At 38.5% G+C, this 15,345-nt stretch overlaps 3 protein-coding genes across 5 annotated transcripts; 1 reads left to right on the forward strand and 2 right to left on the reverse strand.

The window, feature by feature from the left end:
- The first annotated feature begins 179 nt into the window (after positions 1-179).
- Positions 180-1,468, forward strand: LOC137738395 (uncharacterized). Of its 3 annotated transcripts, none has more exons than XM_088682245.1 (3): positions 180-453; positions 806-1,155; positions 1,187-1,372. In XM_088682245.1, exons 1-3 carry the CDS (start codon positions 289-291, stop codon positions 1,257-1,259), a joined length of 588 nt encoding a protein of 195 aa, XP_088538371.1. In that variant the 5' UTR covers positions 180-288; the 3' UTR covers positions 1,260-1,372. The 3 variants fall into 3 exon arrangements, with proteins under 3 accessions (XP_088538371.1, XP_068334134.2, XP_068334133.2); XM_068478033.2 differs by having other exon boundaries at positions 182-453; positions 806-1,151; positions 1,182-1,414; XM_068478032.2 differs by having other exon boundaries at positions 182-453; positions 806-1,468.
- Positions 1,469-3,595: 2,127 nt separating this feature from the next.
- LOC137737897 (nuclear transport factor 2B) lies at positions 3,596-6,197 on the reverse strand. The gene is made up of 2 exons (XM_068477474.2): positions 5,748-6,197; positions 3,596-3,944 (listed from the first exon to the last, which is right to left on the reverse strand). The coding sequence occupies exons 1-2, from the start codon at positions 6,042-6,044 to the stop codon at positions 3,870-3,872; spliced, it is 372 nt and encodes a 123-aa protein (XP_068333575.1). The 5' UTR covers positions 6,045-6,197; the 3' UTR covers positions 3,596-3,869.
- A 663-nt stretch (positions 6,198-6,860) lies between these two features.
- Positions 6,861-13,288, reverse strand: LOC137736659 (histidine kinase 3). Its single transcript, XM_068475895.2, has 11 exons — positions 11,962-13,288; positions 11,311-11,592; positions 10,860-11,029; positions 10,439-10,651; positions 10,094-10,280; positions 9,957-10,008; positions 9,605-9,834; positions 9,379-9,477; positions 8,075-9,207; positions 7,509-7,860; positions 6,861-7,359 (listed from the first exon to the last, which is right to left on the reverse strand). Exons 1-10 carry the CDS (start codon positions 12,448-12,450, stop codon positions 7,593-7,595), a joined length of 3,123 nt encoding a protein of 1,040 aa, XP_068331996.1. The 5' UTR covers positions 12,451-13,288; the 3' UTR covers positions 6,861-7,359; positions 7,509-7,592.
- Between the last annotated feature and the right edge of the window lie 2,057 nt (positions 13,289-15,345).

The following is a 15,345-nucleotide window of genomic DNA, read 5'->3' on the forward strand; positions in this document are numbered from 1 at the left end:
ATACTATTCAAGTTTTAACAAGGGTATTAACAGACGAGTGGTGACGATTTATTAGCATCACAAATCAAACCCAAAACGTGTTGCGGTAACTATTGAATATTTGAAGTAGAGTACTGTGACTATAATTGCATGTCTGCCACTCGTAGGTTAAAGTGCTACGTGTAATTCCACTGGCAACTCGTTGGTCAAATCTGGATGGAATAAACGAAAACGGTTCTAGACTTTCATGAGTGTCTTCCTTCCTTCTCTCTCTCTTTCTGTGTGAGATATTACATCCTAACTTAAGCCATGGATTCGAAAGATGAAAACTTGGAGCTGATCAACGTGGCAATCAAGAGGCTCTTAGAGGAGAGCAAATACAGCGAAGCCTCCTCCGCTGACAGCGTTTTCCAAGGCGGTGAAGATGATGATAAAGATGAGGACCGCCGCCTCCTCCACCGATTGCTCTCTCAGGTCAGATCACGGGCCATATCCACTAGTTCTCTATCTATTTCCCTCGTTTCGGATTCGTTTCTTTGTTTCGTGTGGAAGGTTTGCAATAGAAGTTCATGAATCTTATTCAAATTGTTGCCCCCCACTAATATTTTGGATTGAAATTAGAATATGCCGTGGTTATCGAATTTCATAGAGATTAGAGCCGAGATGTCACTGAATTCCTACACTCTCATGTGAAAAAAGTACGCATGGCATTGACATATGAAAAAGTGCATGATTGTTTTGAGATACCGTTACAGTTTCATCTCTCATCTCATGAGAGTGAGTGAGTATTGTTCAAAATTCAATCTACTCTCATTTCTAATGACAGTTGGAGTCATTGAAAGCTAATGACGGGATTCAACCACCCAAATCTTCAACCAAACCCTCCGCAGACGGGGAATTGGAGCCGCAAAGAGAGGGCAGTGGCAGAGTGGATGGGGATGATGGCGGTGGGGCTGAAACTGATACGGAACGAATTGTGAAAGAACTAAACAAGGTGCAGAAACAGAACAGCGTCATTCAGTGGCTGCTTTCGGTCATGATTGTGCTTACTGTCGCCTGGCAAGCCTCTGAGATGACTATGATTTGGAAACTCAAAGACGGAATCAGAAACCCCTTTCGATGGATAGGAGGGATGCTGAAGGAGAAGAAGGACTCGGAAGAACACCACCGGAGTGAGTCTGCTTCTCTTCCTTTCCCTCAAGATGAGTCTCCTTCTCCTCCCTTCCCTCAAAATACCTGAGTTCCCCTTACCAGATGTTAATCTTAGTGAAAAGCATTGAACTTTCGACAAAAAAGAAGAGTCGATCGTGTGTTGCCTGCTTTGTTTTTCGTCTGCTCCGGTTCAAATTCGAGAATAACATTGAAGATAATTTAGGTATAATGTTGTTGTTAATGTTGACGTCTTTGAAGCTTCTATGTACTGGTTTGGTACTGAGGTACTGAGGTACTTTTATAAAAAGTGGATATAAAAAAAAATTGAGCTCAAAAATGTGTTTGGTAAACACTTAAAAATAGCTTATTTTCACAGTTTTGGGTAAAAAAAAACTGAAAACATGAAGCAACAAAGCTGAGCTTATTTTCACAGCACAGGAGAAACAGTTTTTTTTTTTCAAAGCACAGCAATACCAAACCATTGACAAAGGAAAGCTCAAACAGCGTTTGCCTGCTTGAGAACAAACTGTGAATATACTTGCTAGTGTTGCGTGAGTCCTGTTCGAAAATTACTTGGCTCCTTAGTTTTTTTGTTTCTTCTTATTACATACAAATCATAATTTGACGTGCACAACTTTTTCTTGTCGTAATTTTGTAAATCGCTTCAGTATATGCGTCAACCTGTAGAAAAAAATTTGTGTGGGGCTTGTCTTGCCACTGAATTTTGCTGAGTGGCACTACAATCCAATCAAAACTCACCGCATGACAATTCTACAATATAAAACTTTTATTACTTTTTTATATTTAAAGCTCTCATAATTATTTTTTCAATGAGATTAATCTAATGTTTTTTTTTCCTACTCGTGTCGTCCTTTCCTTTCTTCATAAGAATATGATAAAAAAAAATTAAGCCATTCAAATTTTCTTCCCAAGTCCTTTCTATTGTTGGGAAAAAGGAAAATGGAGATGGAAGTTTGTTCCTTTTTCCGTTGTTGTGTAATATTTTTCAAAATCTATTTTTCCTTTTTTACTTTTCACCTTCCTCAATGTATATATAAAAATATAGTTTTCTTCAGGTATGTGAACTCACCTTGTATCAACAGCCGGTTTTGGTCACTGGGTTTCCAACATTTGCAATCTTAATTACTGTAGTAAGTTTTGTGTTTAAAATATCAAAACGTTCATTATTATTTATAATATTGTTAAAAATATATAATAAAATTTTAAATGAACGAACAACTCTTGTAAAAATACAGCTTTTGTAAAATATGAAATATGTGTTGGATTTTTTTTTTTTCCATTTCATGATAGTGGGAGAAGATGACTTAATTGGTTTTTTCCCATATTCATATGAAGAAAGGAAAGACAGAGTGGGGAAGAAGACAGTAGAGAAAATTTGGGAAGAAAAAAGAGAGAGAGGAGAAGAGGAAAAAAAAAACCATTAAATTATTCTTATGGTGTATATTAATTAGTAAGAAATTTTTTTATAAGAGCTTTAAATTTAAAAATAAAAGATTATATTTAGACTTACCATGTGGTGAATTTTGATTGAATTGTAATGCCACTCAATAAAATCCAATGGCACGCCAAACCCCACACAAGTTTTTCTCCAACCTGTATGCTACTAAACAGAACGAGTGAGTGTGTTTGAGATTGTTGTGATATTGTCAATGAACGGTTTTGATTAAATAGATAATTGGAAGTTAACGAGAGGAGAACCATACTCATACCAAGTTTTACGACGACTCTTACTTGGAAATTCATCTACTTAGCAACAGAAGAAGCAAAGAATCACAGGGTTACATGATGATTAACAAAACCTATTACCGCCACAAAAGAATGCAAGAAAGATAAAATTGGATCTCGCCACTGACAAAAATGTCGCCGGCAGGGCTAGAGCTCAGGCAATCGGTGGCGCCAGTTATGTGCGTGGAATTGGTGAAGTGGTGACCTTGACATTTTTGTAAGGAGTCTACTGCTCATTTGGTTAATGCTTTCATGATATCATGACGTTGTTTAGCATGATCTTTGCCTGGGTTCAACAAGACACGGTCGAACGTCCCTTGCACAATTGAGAAAACTGAACCAAATCGGCCAAACTGCAGATGGTGCTTTATAGTAGCGAAAAGTAATAATACATATGCACACTGCGATGTTAATGATGCCTATGTGATGCCTATGCATTCCAATGCGGGTTGGATCCGAGTCGGGCAGTTCGGCCAGTTATCCAGAACTTTTGCCCATTCCAACCCAACATAACTTGTGGGAAAGGGAAGCTAGAAAACCAAAAAAATGACTCCCTTAGAAGTGTTCCAAAAACATTTTTACCAAAAGCGTTTTCAGTCATTTTAAAAACATTTCCAAAAAATCTCACTATAATAATACCCATTACTAGATATTTCAGCAAAACAATACCCCTTCACAAAATCATATTGGAAGAGTAATTGGAGCAAAGAAACAGATCTCGTTTTCAAACCTCCAATAACTGTATTCATTTAGACAATTATCCGGTAAGCTAACATCATCAATTTAAGCAATAACAATATTTCAAATTTCTAAAACTTTTAAGAGACAAAAACCACATTCAACAACACTAAACACATCACCAACCGAAAAGGACCAAAAGAACGTTCATACTTTCCATTTCAGAACCCTAGAAACTAAACAATAACAGGGCAATAGAGAGAGGCCACACATAATCCCACCCTTTTGTTGAAATGTGGTTCATAATCTTGTCTTCACGCATAGTTCAACCGGAAAATGTCATTGAGCACGTAGAAGCTTCCCTGTTGAGTCGGCATCAGATGGAACATCTGGAAACGAAATAAAGAACTATGGTTAGGTAAAAGCTGGCTGCAGATGGGAAACAAAAACGAGTAAACTACATTGCAAAGACGAATATTTCAAGATCTTCAAAATCCTACATAAATGGTAAACCACATAGAAATTGGAATCGATAAAAGACAGACACAGGCCCAAGACCCTCTATCTAAAATAAGTAAACATCGTAGAATACGCAATTGCAACAGGTTTAAGAACAATTTCGGGAAACTTGGAATTATTTAATCAGTTATCTGAAATATACACCCGCATAAAAAAAATTTAAAACGTGACCTAGTACACATGTAATGGTTTTGCATAAGTGAAAAGCTGTTGACATCGTGATCAAGCAAAGTGATGATGACAACACCAGAAGACAGCTCATAATGTTAATACAAGCAGCAGGTAGCAATGGCCATGCCTATACACCTATAATGATAAACAAGGCATGCAAGCCTACAAGAAGACGCAGAACGGAGCTCTTATCCCTAATGGGGCTCATGCAAACACACTGTTATATCCCAATGCAAAAGGGAGGGGAGCGGGAAAGAAAATTAATTCTGGAGTTCTATCACCGGGTATCATAGATGATGGCTGAGTGCAAGCAGAAAGTAGCCACAGTTATATGCCTAAGAAATGAATATATACCGCAGAATCACAAAATGTCAGTCAGTGAATGACACATCACGATTGAATCAGAAAACCGAAGGGACCAACTTAATTAGCACTCTTAGGTCAAGTACACCCATCCCAAGTTTTTATCTATCAGTTCGCAACTGCGAAAAACTTTCTTGAAAAGAATAGCGAATCAAGCAGTTTCGAATTGTAAATCACTACACGTTGTCCAAGATCCTTGTAAAATGGGTGCCCATAAAGCAAAAGGTGATACGAGACCCTTCACATTACCTACAAAGCAATTAAAGGCAAGAGAGATAATGGATAGACACAAATAGAATTCCAAACAATAAATACCAAACATGAAATCCAAAATACATAACGAGACAATGTAAAACTTTCTAACGTGAAATTAGAAAACGAGAATTTTGTGGACCTATCCACCAAAATTTAGGCCACATGAAAATGAAACAACCATTTAGTCAAAACTAAGAATTCAAAAGAGAAAACAGCACTTTTATGCAGACGGTTCAACATCATCTACAATGTGCATTTGTTCCCTCTCTTTTACAGCAGAAGCCATATCTAATTAATAACAAAAGGCATTGCTAAATCAACTAATAATCTTCAATTGGTGTGCATAAACAGAAAGAAACACCGAATGAGCATAAAATCCACTGTGAGCTCAAATCAAACGCATTGTAAAAGAAACAAAATCAGAATACTCGAAGGTACAAATGTCCATCTCTGCGAGTAATCCGCAGAGTGAAACTTGCATAAGCACATCCGACTGAAATTACAATCACACAAGCACTAAATAAATCGCATGAATATAATCATAAGGTCCACAAATCAAAATCACATACAGAAAAACACCTGATAAATCTAACCAATCATAGTCAATCAATGATGCCAGTTCCACTATCGGATTTGCATACTCGAGTTTCGAGTAGATCGAGGACTAAACTTCGATCACGGAAGCCAAAATCCCTAATATCATAGCCAAGAAAACTCATAATCCTGCTCATAGCACCAGCAGAAACGCAACGACAATCAAATCGCCACAACCACCGATCGCACGCCGATTTAGCAGCAGATCAGCAAATAAATCGCATCTATAACCCTAGAATCGCCGCAAAAGATTAAAGCAAAGACGAATTTAGAAAACTAAGGAATAGGACCTGGCTGAACTTGAGAGCGTGCTGTTCGCCAGCGAGCTGGAGATTGCCGCTAACGAAGACGAGCATGCCGCCGGCGGGGCCAGAGGGCTGGCAATCGACGGTGGTGATGCTGTGCTGACACTGCTGGAAAGGGAGGCTGGTGAGCTTGGCCACGATGCTTTGTGACCCCTGGATCTTCTGACCTTCGAAGGTCAACATCGAGGTTTCCTGGTACAGATTCGCCAAGGCGCCGCGGTTGGCGTCGAACAACGTGTAGTAGTGCTCCACGAAGGCCTTGGAAAGTGCGTCTGGATCCATCGCCGCCGCACCTGATCGCCGCGCCGCAGAGGAGACTCGACTGTTAAATTTGTTGGAAGGGACTGCTGCAAAACAAAGCGATGGAAGGATACGGGGCGGTTGAGACAAGCTGCGACCGAGTGGCTAGGTTTTTATATCTATTTTTTTTTAATTAATTGATTTTTCAGGGGGTTGGGGAGTTAAAACTATAATTTTGAATTATCAATGACGAACGCCGGTTGTTATTATTATTTTTGTTTTTTATTTTAAACTTTTAATTTTTGATTTGTCGCTTTTTTTTTCCTTTTTTTTGTTTTTAATAAAAGGAATTAGCTTGTACCTTCATCATGACAATTTACTTTTTCAGGAAAAGAGAGGACGTTTCAACCTTTTTAATCATCTATCATCGTAAAATTCATCAGCTTTTAAAGGCACAGTCAACAAAATACTTCATTCACATGAATTATAAAACACCTAAAATTATATTAACTGATTTATAATAATTGAGATTTCTTTCTATTGCAAATTCAGAGGCTTTAACCAAACAAAATGAAACAAAACAACCCTCCCTTTGATAAAATAATGAGAACTTTAACGAAAAGCTCTCGGTATTGTTTACTATAACAAAAAACCATATTTTTACACTAAAAAATCAATCCTAATACTATTCACTTTACTCTTTATTTTGTCCTTATTGTTAAAATTCAAAATTTCAAACCCTTTTTCATTAATTTTCCTTAAAATTATTGACAAAATTGACGGAATTTCAACAAGGTTGTCTAATTTTGGACAAAACTAAAATAAATACTGTGCAAGATGCCGCTACGAATGACATGATTGGGCCCAACTCTTAAGCATGTTTTCAACATATTCTTTGAAATGTACAAATCAGACAAAAAATAATGAGATTTTCTGAAATTACCAACATTGTATATAGTTGACATCAAATCCTACATTTGATCAAACTCTACAAATGTACATGGTGGATCCTCCAACATCTTCCCAGGATAAGCTCCAAGTTCCTCCTCACCGCCAAATCAATCTATACATGGTACACTGGTGCTAAGAAAAGTGTCATATATCTTCAACGATGCAAACTTCTATCGTTAAACTCGGAATCAGAATCAGAATCCAAACCCAGAGCTTCCATTTCACCCCCAAATGATGCGGGATTTCAAGTCATCGGTTCTTGAGATGGATCAACTGTGCAAGGAGAATGAACCGGCTTTGATATCTGGCTCATCGAAAAAATACAAGGGAAAAGAAAAACTGACTTGGATCCCAAGTAATCGAGCAGGGCTCCTTATATGCTCTGTGTGACAAAAGACATGTTCTCCTGAAAAATTAGAAAGTGGGGCAGTGCGTTGTCAGTTCCTGATGGAACTCAAGATGATTTCATCACATTTTTCGTACATTTTCTTCTAATATAACACAATGAAGGAGCATTAGCGAGCACAAACTAAATCTTTGTCGATAAAAACTTACTCTGGAAAATTCTGGATCCATTTACAGTGTCCTGGAGAAACGGTGCCTGAGCTTATGCCATCTGCAACTCATCAATTCAAGTCCTCACTCCAAGCTCCCAGTTGTTGTAGATTGGAAAAAACGTGAAACTTCGCGATAAAGCTGTTCAGCTTCGAATGGTTTTGAAACATATCCATCCATTCCGCACCTTGTACATTCCTCATGGGTTGCCTGAATTACGTCTGCAGTCATGGCTAGAATGGGTACATGCCATGCTTGAATATTTTCAGAATCCCCTGCAGAAACTTCGCCATGCTGAATACGGTTACTGATATTGCGTTCCATGTTGCGTATTCTCCTTGTAGCTTCAAACCTGTGAGGGAAATAAATAGAACATATAAATCTAGAGGCCAAAAACTAGCCAAGTACGCAACAGAAAGTGAGTTTTTTATGAATGAACTACAAACAACTACCATCGTATACAAGTTGACTTGTAAGACAGGCCAAAAAAGCAAGTTTTTTAATACTCTGACATTTCAGTAAGGTTTTCAAAAATGAAAGCTTTCTAAACTAGAAGCATCACTCACCCGTCCATCTCTGGCATCTGGATATCCATGAAGCAGGCATCAAAATGGTGGGGCGGCGTAAGCAGTGAGATTGCCTTTTTACCACTGTCTGCACAGACCACCTCAGCCCCATACTTCTTCAAAGCACCAGCAGCTACTCTGAGATTCACATTATTATCATCTATAATAAGAATTATTCTCCCGAGCAGAAGATTGCTGAGAGACAAACTTGGGAGGTCCCCGTTCCGGAGATTTCCCTTGTTACCAACTCCCATGGCTCGTTGTAGTGAGGCAGCAAGCATGCTTGCCCTGAGAGGCTTCATGATGACAGTTGGGGTAGAGACACCTGAAATTGCAGAACTTATTCTGCATGAGCTTATAGAATTGGTGAGAATGAACAGTTTCGGAGGAACCTGTCCATCAATTTTCCGTAAATTATTGACAAAGAGAGCTGAGGTGCCCGAATCTTTGTCCCAGACTTCCTGTTCAACAAGGACCATATTGATGGTGGTAATCCCAGAGCTTATGCTAGATAAACCCTGATTCAAATCAGAAACTACTTCAACACAAATTCCAAGCCGTTGGATATGATATCTTGACATCTTGGCCCTAACAGGTCTTTGGTCCACTACTAATGCCGTCATGCCATTAAATTCTGAGGATGCAACATTTGACTGGCTGTTCATTTGCTGGATTGTTAACTCGTTTGAATTGGAGCTGGCATTGGTGAAAACAACAGTAAATGTAAATGTGGAACCAATCTTGGGAATGCTCACAAACCCGATTTCCCCTTTCATGAGGCCAACCAAACACTTGCTTATGCTTAGCCCAATTCCTGTGCCTCCATGTGTACGTGAGATGGATGGTCCCACCTGCATAAAAGGAGTGAAAACACGAGATTGTGCTTCTAGAGGGATTCCTACTCCTGTGTCCTCAACAGATACAATAATATTGATGAGGTCAGAGGAGGATGAGAATTGATTCGTCGATCCATCTTGACCAAAACACCTAAATCCTCCCCAACTGCAGTGTCTATCTGCTACAGGGAAACCGCTCAAGGTGTTCTTTGATGATGATTCAGTCTCAACATCTATCGAGCCAATCAGCTCCTCGACAAGATGAACCGTGACAAAGATGTGTCCTTTCTCTGTGAACTTTAAATAAAATAATCAATTTCAGAACTATTTATACAGAAAGCAGACAGCATCGCTTAGTTTCTTCCCTGTCCTAATATTTTGTGAATTCTAGTTAAATAGAATTCATTTCCCATATTTAACAAAATCTCATCATTTTAACCAAGAGTTGAGAACCAACTAGACACTTACTTTGATTGAATTCCCAATGAGATTGGTGATAATCTGCCGAAACCTTCCGGGATCACCAATAAGCATATCGGGAACCTGATCTGAGATGTATACTGCCAACTGCTCTCCTCAAAAATTTGGTCATGCAAATTTCAAAAGTTCAGTTATTAGACCATGAAAACTTGAAGCAGAAAACCACACATAAAAAAAGTTCTGGGGAAGTGCCGGGGGTGGAAATGTTATTTACCTCTACTCCTTTTTCTTGAGACTTCCCTGAAAAGAGTGACAAAACATCATCCAGAATAGCTCGCAGATCAAAACGCACCGCCTCAAGCTCCAGCTTACCAGATTCAATCTTTGCCTGGTCCAACACCTCATTTATAAGTGAGACAAGAGCTTTTCCACTTCCCTGGGCAGTTCGGACATAATCTAGTTGAGTAACGTCCAGATTTGTGTCCATTAGCATATGTAACATTCCTGAAAGGGAACAGAACTGTCAATGTTCAGCAAGCTCTTTTGGCTGTAGTTTTGCTCGAAAATTTTGAGCAATGCAGGGACATGATTTTAAACAAATAACGGCAGCAGTCTCACGAACTCACCTAGGACACCATTCATTGGGGTTCTGATCTCGTGTGAAACAGTTGCAAGAAACTACATAGGATTAAGATGTGATTAGGCACAAAAATAGTACAATTCCAAACAAATTTTTCCTGCATTAACAAAATTCAGAAAGTACCTGAGATTTGGCAACATCAGCTGCCTCAGCCTGTTTCTTGAGCTCCATCATCTTACGGAAATCATCCTCCACTTTGGCAATCCTATTTACAGTTGCATGGAAAATGTATCCAACAAGCAATGCAATCACAAGGATCCCAAAAGAAGTTGTAATGGCTAACCACGGCCATGGTGGCTTATGTTTGAACCTGCAAAAAAAATAAACTTGGAATAAAGTTCTACAAGACTTTCTAGATGCCTAGGTGCCTCAGAAATAGTGTGATCACAATAAGTGATATGAACTTAGACCCGTTACCAGAGACCAAGGAGAGGCATATAACATATGAGCACAAGACTAGGTGATTACCTGCACCGCATCTCATGGTTCCTTAAGGGATCTCCAAAACTTAAGGAGCTTATGTGCTGCAATCCATCATCTGAAACATTTGAACCGTACATGCTGATTGGATGCAACTGATTGGTAGTGTCATACACGTTCACAAGGATGGTTTGCTTGCTAGCAAGTTGTTGAAGTAACTTCTCCACAAGTGACTCAATATGAAAGATTCCACCGAGATACCTGGTTGGCAGAAACAACAGGATTAAAAAACTTTGAAAGTATGACCACTCTGAATATTACGAGTTTAGCATTAACAGCAATTCCCTGTCTGCTGACAGCACTTCAAGGCCTTGATGATACCATAAAGGACTGTGAATATGCTTTTTATCGGCAGAAAACTTGCATTACGTTCTTAATATTAACATGTTCTCATTCATAGAAAGCATACCCATCAGTCGCTTGAATTCTTTCATTTGGAGTTGCATTTGAGGGCAGATCTCTTTTGTAGACAGCAAATGTCAGTATTACTCCAAGGCGATTTGTTTTAAGCAGCCGAAAAGGAGCAGTTAGAACCCCCTTTCCTGATTCTCTTGCACGCAACACGTTTTGTCGATCTTCCTGTTGCAACGCAAATGAATGAAACTTCACGGTTGAGGATCGCAAATCAGGAAACCAAATTTTTCTAGATAACATGAGACAATGTTGAAGAGCTTTCTAAATTTCTAAGAGAAAGGTACTATAATCTAGATTTTGGATACAGCAGGACTGCAAAATAAAAGTAATAGATCCTAGACAACCACTAATTAACATGCTGCTTAATTAAGATAATATAATTCGATTGGATCTACCAGTATAGTTGTATTGCACAAGTTGACGACAGAAACTAGATAAGGAAATACCTTCCCGGACAGCATATCATAAGAGATGATGTGTCTAACGGTATCCTGTGCAAAGATAACAGGAGCATATTCTTCCTGAACTGGGGATGGTTCCAAGGCTTCTGGGGCATAGTCGTTCTTATGAACCTGGTTTTGTTCGAGGGTATCCATTCTCTTTATAGTCCAGCCCTGCTGCTTCTCAAATTGTTCCTTTTCCGAGTGGAGCACCCTTACAGCATATGCCACGCCACTTGTGAGGGGTCTCTCAAAAGCAGTTCTTTCAGTGTACCGCGCAAAAGTTTTCTGCAGGTTGCGAAAGTTAGGATGTTCTATCGAATAGATAACTAGCATCTTAGCTAAAGAAAGCTCAGATCTGAATATCTGAAACCAAAACAAGCTAAGCATATCAAATTAACACCGGTTGAGAAACCGCTACAAAATTCGAACAATTTAACGTTTCCAAGTAATACCCATATGAACAAAATGCATCAACTAAGACAGTTACGTAGCCAAAACAGTTAATTAACAGACAGGTACTTGGCCAATTAACATCAAACTGAGCGACATAAAACACCAATTAACCTGTATGCATCAAAAGCACCAATGACAAACATCAATTCCAACATATTTACCATCCTAAAATTACCCAAAGATGAAAGATGATCTCTTTACCTGATCAATGGCAGACGGGTACTTCCCGTGGTGGAATGTCGAGATCAGTATCGACATGGCCTGAATATGGTTCATGCTGACATTAAACTGATCCTGCAACATCCTAGCCCTCTCATCACACATACTTGCAAGAGTCTCCTTCCTCTTCTCACTAGCCTGTGAGCTCATGTACCATAAGATCCAGAGGCTCCCAATTGTCCATCCAACCACCCACGTAAACAAAAGCCCCTTCCACCACGTTTTTCGGACTCTCTTCGACCCGATATACTGGTAGTAATGGTAGCGGATCTTGCTGATGTTCATCGGGACTTTCTCCCACCATTTGAGGCACATATTGGCAACTTCACCAAGCAATCCTGCCTTGGTGTCTGTCACAATCCCACCAGTGAGGTACCAGTTCATGGAAATTACAGATACAATCCAGCAACATAGCATCCAAAGCATATGCCCCACCTTTAAACCGAACCCAAATACATGGAAAACACTCATCCACCACAGTAAACCAAGCAAATTAACTACAAACAGTGAGAGAGACAGAGAGAGCGAGAGAGAGTGGAGAGGAGAGAGAGAGAGAGGGAGAGGGAGACACCAACTATCAAATCTACAGGAACTGTCCAGCAAAACCCAACATTTAGAAGTAAAATTCCAAGCTTGGAAAACAAACCCACCGACTTTGAATCCGCTGCAGCCAGGAAGATTTTGGGATTCTTGGTAGGATGTGTGTCGGTAGAAGTTACCCTTATCCACACCCAAATAACTTCAAATTCGGGTGTGCAGCAGCAGGCAGAAACAGGACACCCAAAACCACGAAAAGACAATGAATTTACTTCCACCACACCCAAGAAGAACAAGAGAATCCCAAGATTCTGTCTGGTTTTTCTAACTTCTAAGAAGAATTTGATTTGATTATTCTCTCCGGCCACCAACCAAAGCCCAAAACAAGCAAATGGGACAACAAAGATTCCAAATTTGGTAATCAAACCAACAGAGAACTCCTTCGTGAAATCATACCAGAACAAGTTCGAGCATGTGGGTTTTGTTTGCTAACGTTTGACTATTGAGCACAACCAGCTGGAGAGATCTATGCAGAGAAGAAGCACTGAAAACATCATAAGGAATAAAGGTAATGGTGGAAGTAGCAAGTTTGGTAGTGGAAGAAGAAGAAGAAGAAGAAGAAGAAGAAGCTAGCAAGTGTGGATGACTCATGGACATTTAGAACTAGGAAGAACAAAGAAGAATCTGCGACTTTGAGAGAAGTTTTGCAAGAATATGGTGGTAGCAAATTGGAGATGTCTTGCTAGCACGGGCCATTATCTCTATCCAAAACATCCACCCAGGGGAAAATATAAAATTTTATATTTTAAATTTTAAATAAAATAAAAACAAAACCAAATGTTATATAATTTGTTTGTATAAAAATACAAAAATGCTACTCTTAATTTCTAGTTCAACTATCATGTATATTATCTTTCTAATAAATACAAAATCTACATGCTATGGCGCAGGACTTAATTCTATTAAAAAGATAGTACAAAAAATAATACAACTAGCTAATAATTATAGCATTACTCATAAAAATATGAATAAAGCTATGTAGATGAAGTTTTATGAAAATTAGGTATGTCTCTGTGAATCTTTTTTATTTTTAACTCTAAAATAATTGGCAAAATCACCACTTGATCTCTTTTTATCGATCAAACCGATTTGTTTAAGGCTTAAAATGATTTCCCACAGCAATTAAACTGAATAACATCGTGTAAACGTGTTTTATGTGGACGGAAAAATTACTAACGGAGGGCCGTAAAGATTTACTCCCACTGAGCAGAAGTAGCTGCTTTTTGGTCTAACTTTCGTTTGGTGTTTGACATCCCGATCCATCCGATGCCTGGTAGACAAATTCCACACGCTATGGTCGCCAATTCGTTAACCCTATGCGTTTGTTTGGCTGTACTTTTTAGTGACAAAAGTACCCTTTGCATGGGGGTGTAATTTCATTCTTTGACATGTCAGCCTTTGGTTCTTTGTACCAGATGGCATTTTTTTGTTCTTTTAAAAAGAGAACAACCAATGGCAAGCCACATTTATTTATTTCTTTCTGGGGGTTTAGAGAGGTTATGAGAATTTTACCTTGCCCATAACTATAGTTAAATAAATTCACCAGCTCAGAGCACTAAATCCGAAACCTCTCGCATATTTTTGTTTATTAAAGAGTCGCAGTCTGCACGTTTATCACTAGACCACTTGCTACCAAATGGCATTAGATGCCCCGTACTTTTCCAAAATTGCGATTGGGAGGACCAGTAGTCAAAAGAGTTGGTAAAGAGAGAAGGGCCAATGATAGGAACTTGTAGGAGGTGCCAATGCCATTGTTGGCATCGTGCTATCTTCCATTCCATCCTATTGGCTATTTGCTCTCCGTGTTTTTTGTTCTGGAATCTTAACCACTGTTTGGTTGCCGGCTTAGTGATTTTTTATTCTCTGTTTTTGGAACATAGATTGGGGTTGAATGTTGATGGATGAATTTTGTTCTATTGTATACTATGAGAATTTGGAATTAAAATCATCAACACACGAAAGAAAAACATGTAAAATATAATAATAATCTATTTATTACACTAACTTTTAAGATTTGAACGGATAAACTCACTTTTCATTTGTTTTATGTTCTGATTCGGCTGACTCCACCTCTAATTTCAACTAAGCAATATAATTTGGTGAGTTTAATTTCAACTATGGTCTATCGGTTTTATTTAGTTTGGGGGAGGGTAGGCGGATTAGAATTTAAGAAAGTGGCAAAGAGAGACTTGTCTACAATTGATTTTGCTTTTTAAATAAAATGTCCAATAATCAATTTGCTTCAGTATTTACGTGACAAAAATCAAGAATTGAATTGATCTTTAATGTTTTTTCAGCACGATTTTGATTGATTCACTAGTTAACCGGTTCAATATCCACCTTCATTATGATTTGTATGATGCCTCAACTCAAAAACTCAAGCTTATTACATTGAAATCAAAGTTAATAAGTTAAAAGGAATATATCAAAAAAATAAAGTTAAAATCAACCCCAACAATGAGAGATAACTTTTTTTTAGTAAATGTGTAGATGTATCTGATCCCTCTAAAGCCTCTTAAGAGTAAATGGGTAAATAGAGTGGGCATCTTTTTTTTTCAATTTTTTTCAATTTTAAGCTTGTTAACCTAATAGGAAGCAACAAACAAGAGACAAAAGTTGGACAAGGAACCGGGCATGAAAGCAAATACAACCCAAATTCAAGGGTAAAATTGTCATCAAAGGAGATAAGTTACAGGAGGTGATCAGACGACAACAGTGGCAGAAGCGTAAAAAGGTGAGAAAGCAAGGGCGAGAACACAAGGGCACTTT

The sequence above is a fragment of the Pyrus communis genome, chromosome 13 (assembly GCF_041283825.1).
Source record: "Pyrus communis isolate YQ-2024b chromosome 13, ASM4128382v1, whole genome shotgun sequence".
NCBI classification, from domain to species: domain Eukaryota; kingdom Viridiplantae; phylum Streptophyta; class Magnoliopsida; order Rosales; family Rosaceae; genus Pyrus; species Pyrus communis.

Coding starts and splice junctions, on each gene's coding strand:
- LOC137738395 (XM_088682245.1), top strand. CDS start 289: ATGGATTCGAAAGATGAAAACTTGGAGCTGATCAACGTGGCAATCAAG. Junction 454..805: donor TCCACCGATTGCTCTCTCAG/GTCAGATCACGG, acceptor TTCTAATGACAG/TTGGAGTCATTGAAAGCTAA. Junction 1,156..1,186: donor GAAGAACACCACCGGAGTGA/GTCTGCTTCTCT, acceptor CCTCAAGATGAG/TCTCCTTCTCCTCCCTTCCC.
- LOC137737897 (XM_068477474.2), bottom strand. CDS start 6,044: ATGGATCCAGACGCACTTTCCAAGGCCTTCGTGGAGCACTACTACACG. Junction 3,945..5,747: donor ACGCTCTCAAGTTCAGCCAG/GTCCTATTCCTT, acceptor TTTCGTTTCCAG/ATGTTCCATCTGATGCCGAC.
- LOC137736659 (XM_068475895.2), bottom strand. CDS start 12,450: ATGAGTGTTTTCCATGTATTTGGGTTCGGTTTAAAGGTGGGGCATATG. Junction 11,593..11,961: donor ACCCGTCTGCCATTGATCAG/GTAAAGAGATCA, acceptor CGCAACCTGCAG/AAAACTTTTGCGCGGTACAC. Junction 10,281..10,438: donor AACCATGAGATGCGGTGCAG/GTAATCACCTAG, acceptor TTTTTTTTGCAG/GTTCAAACATAAGCCACCAT.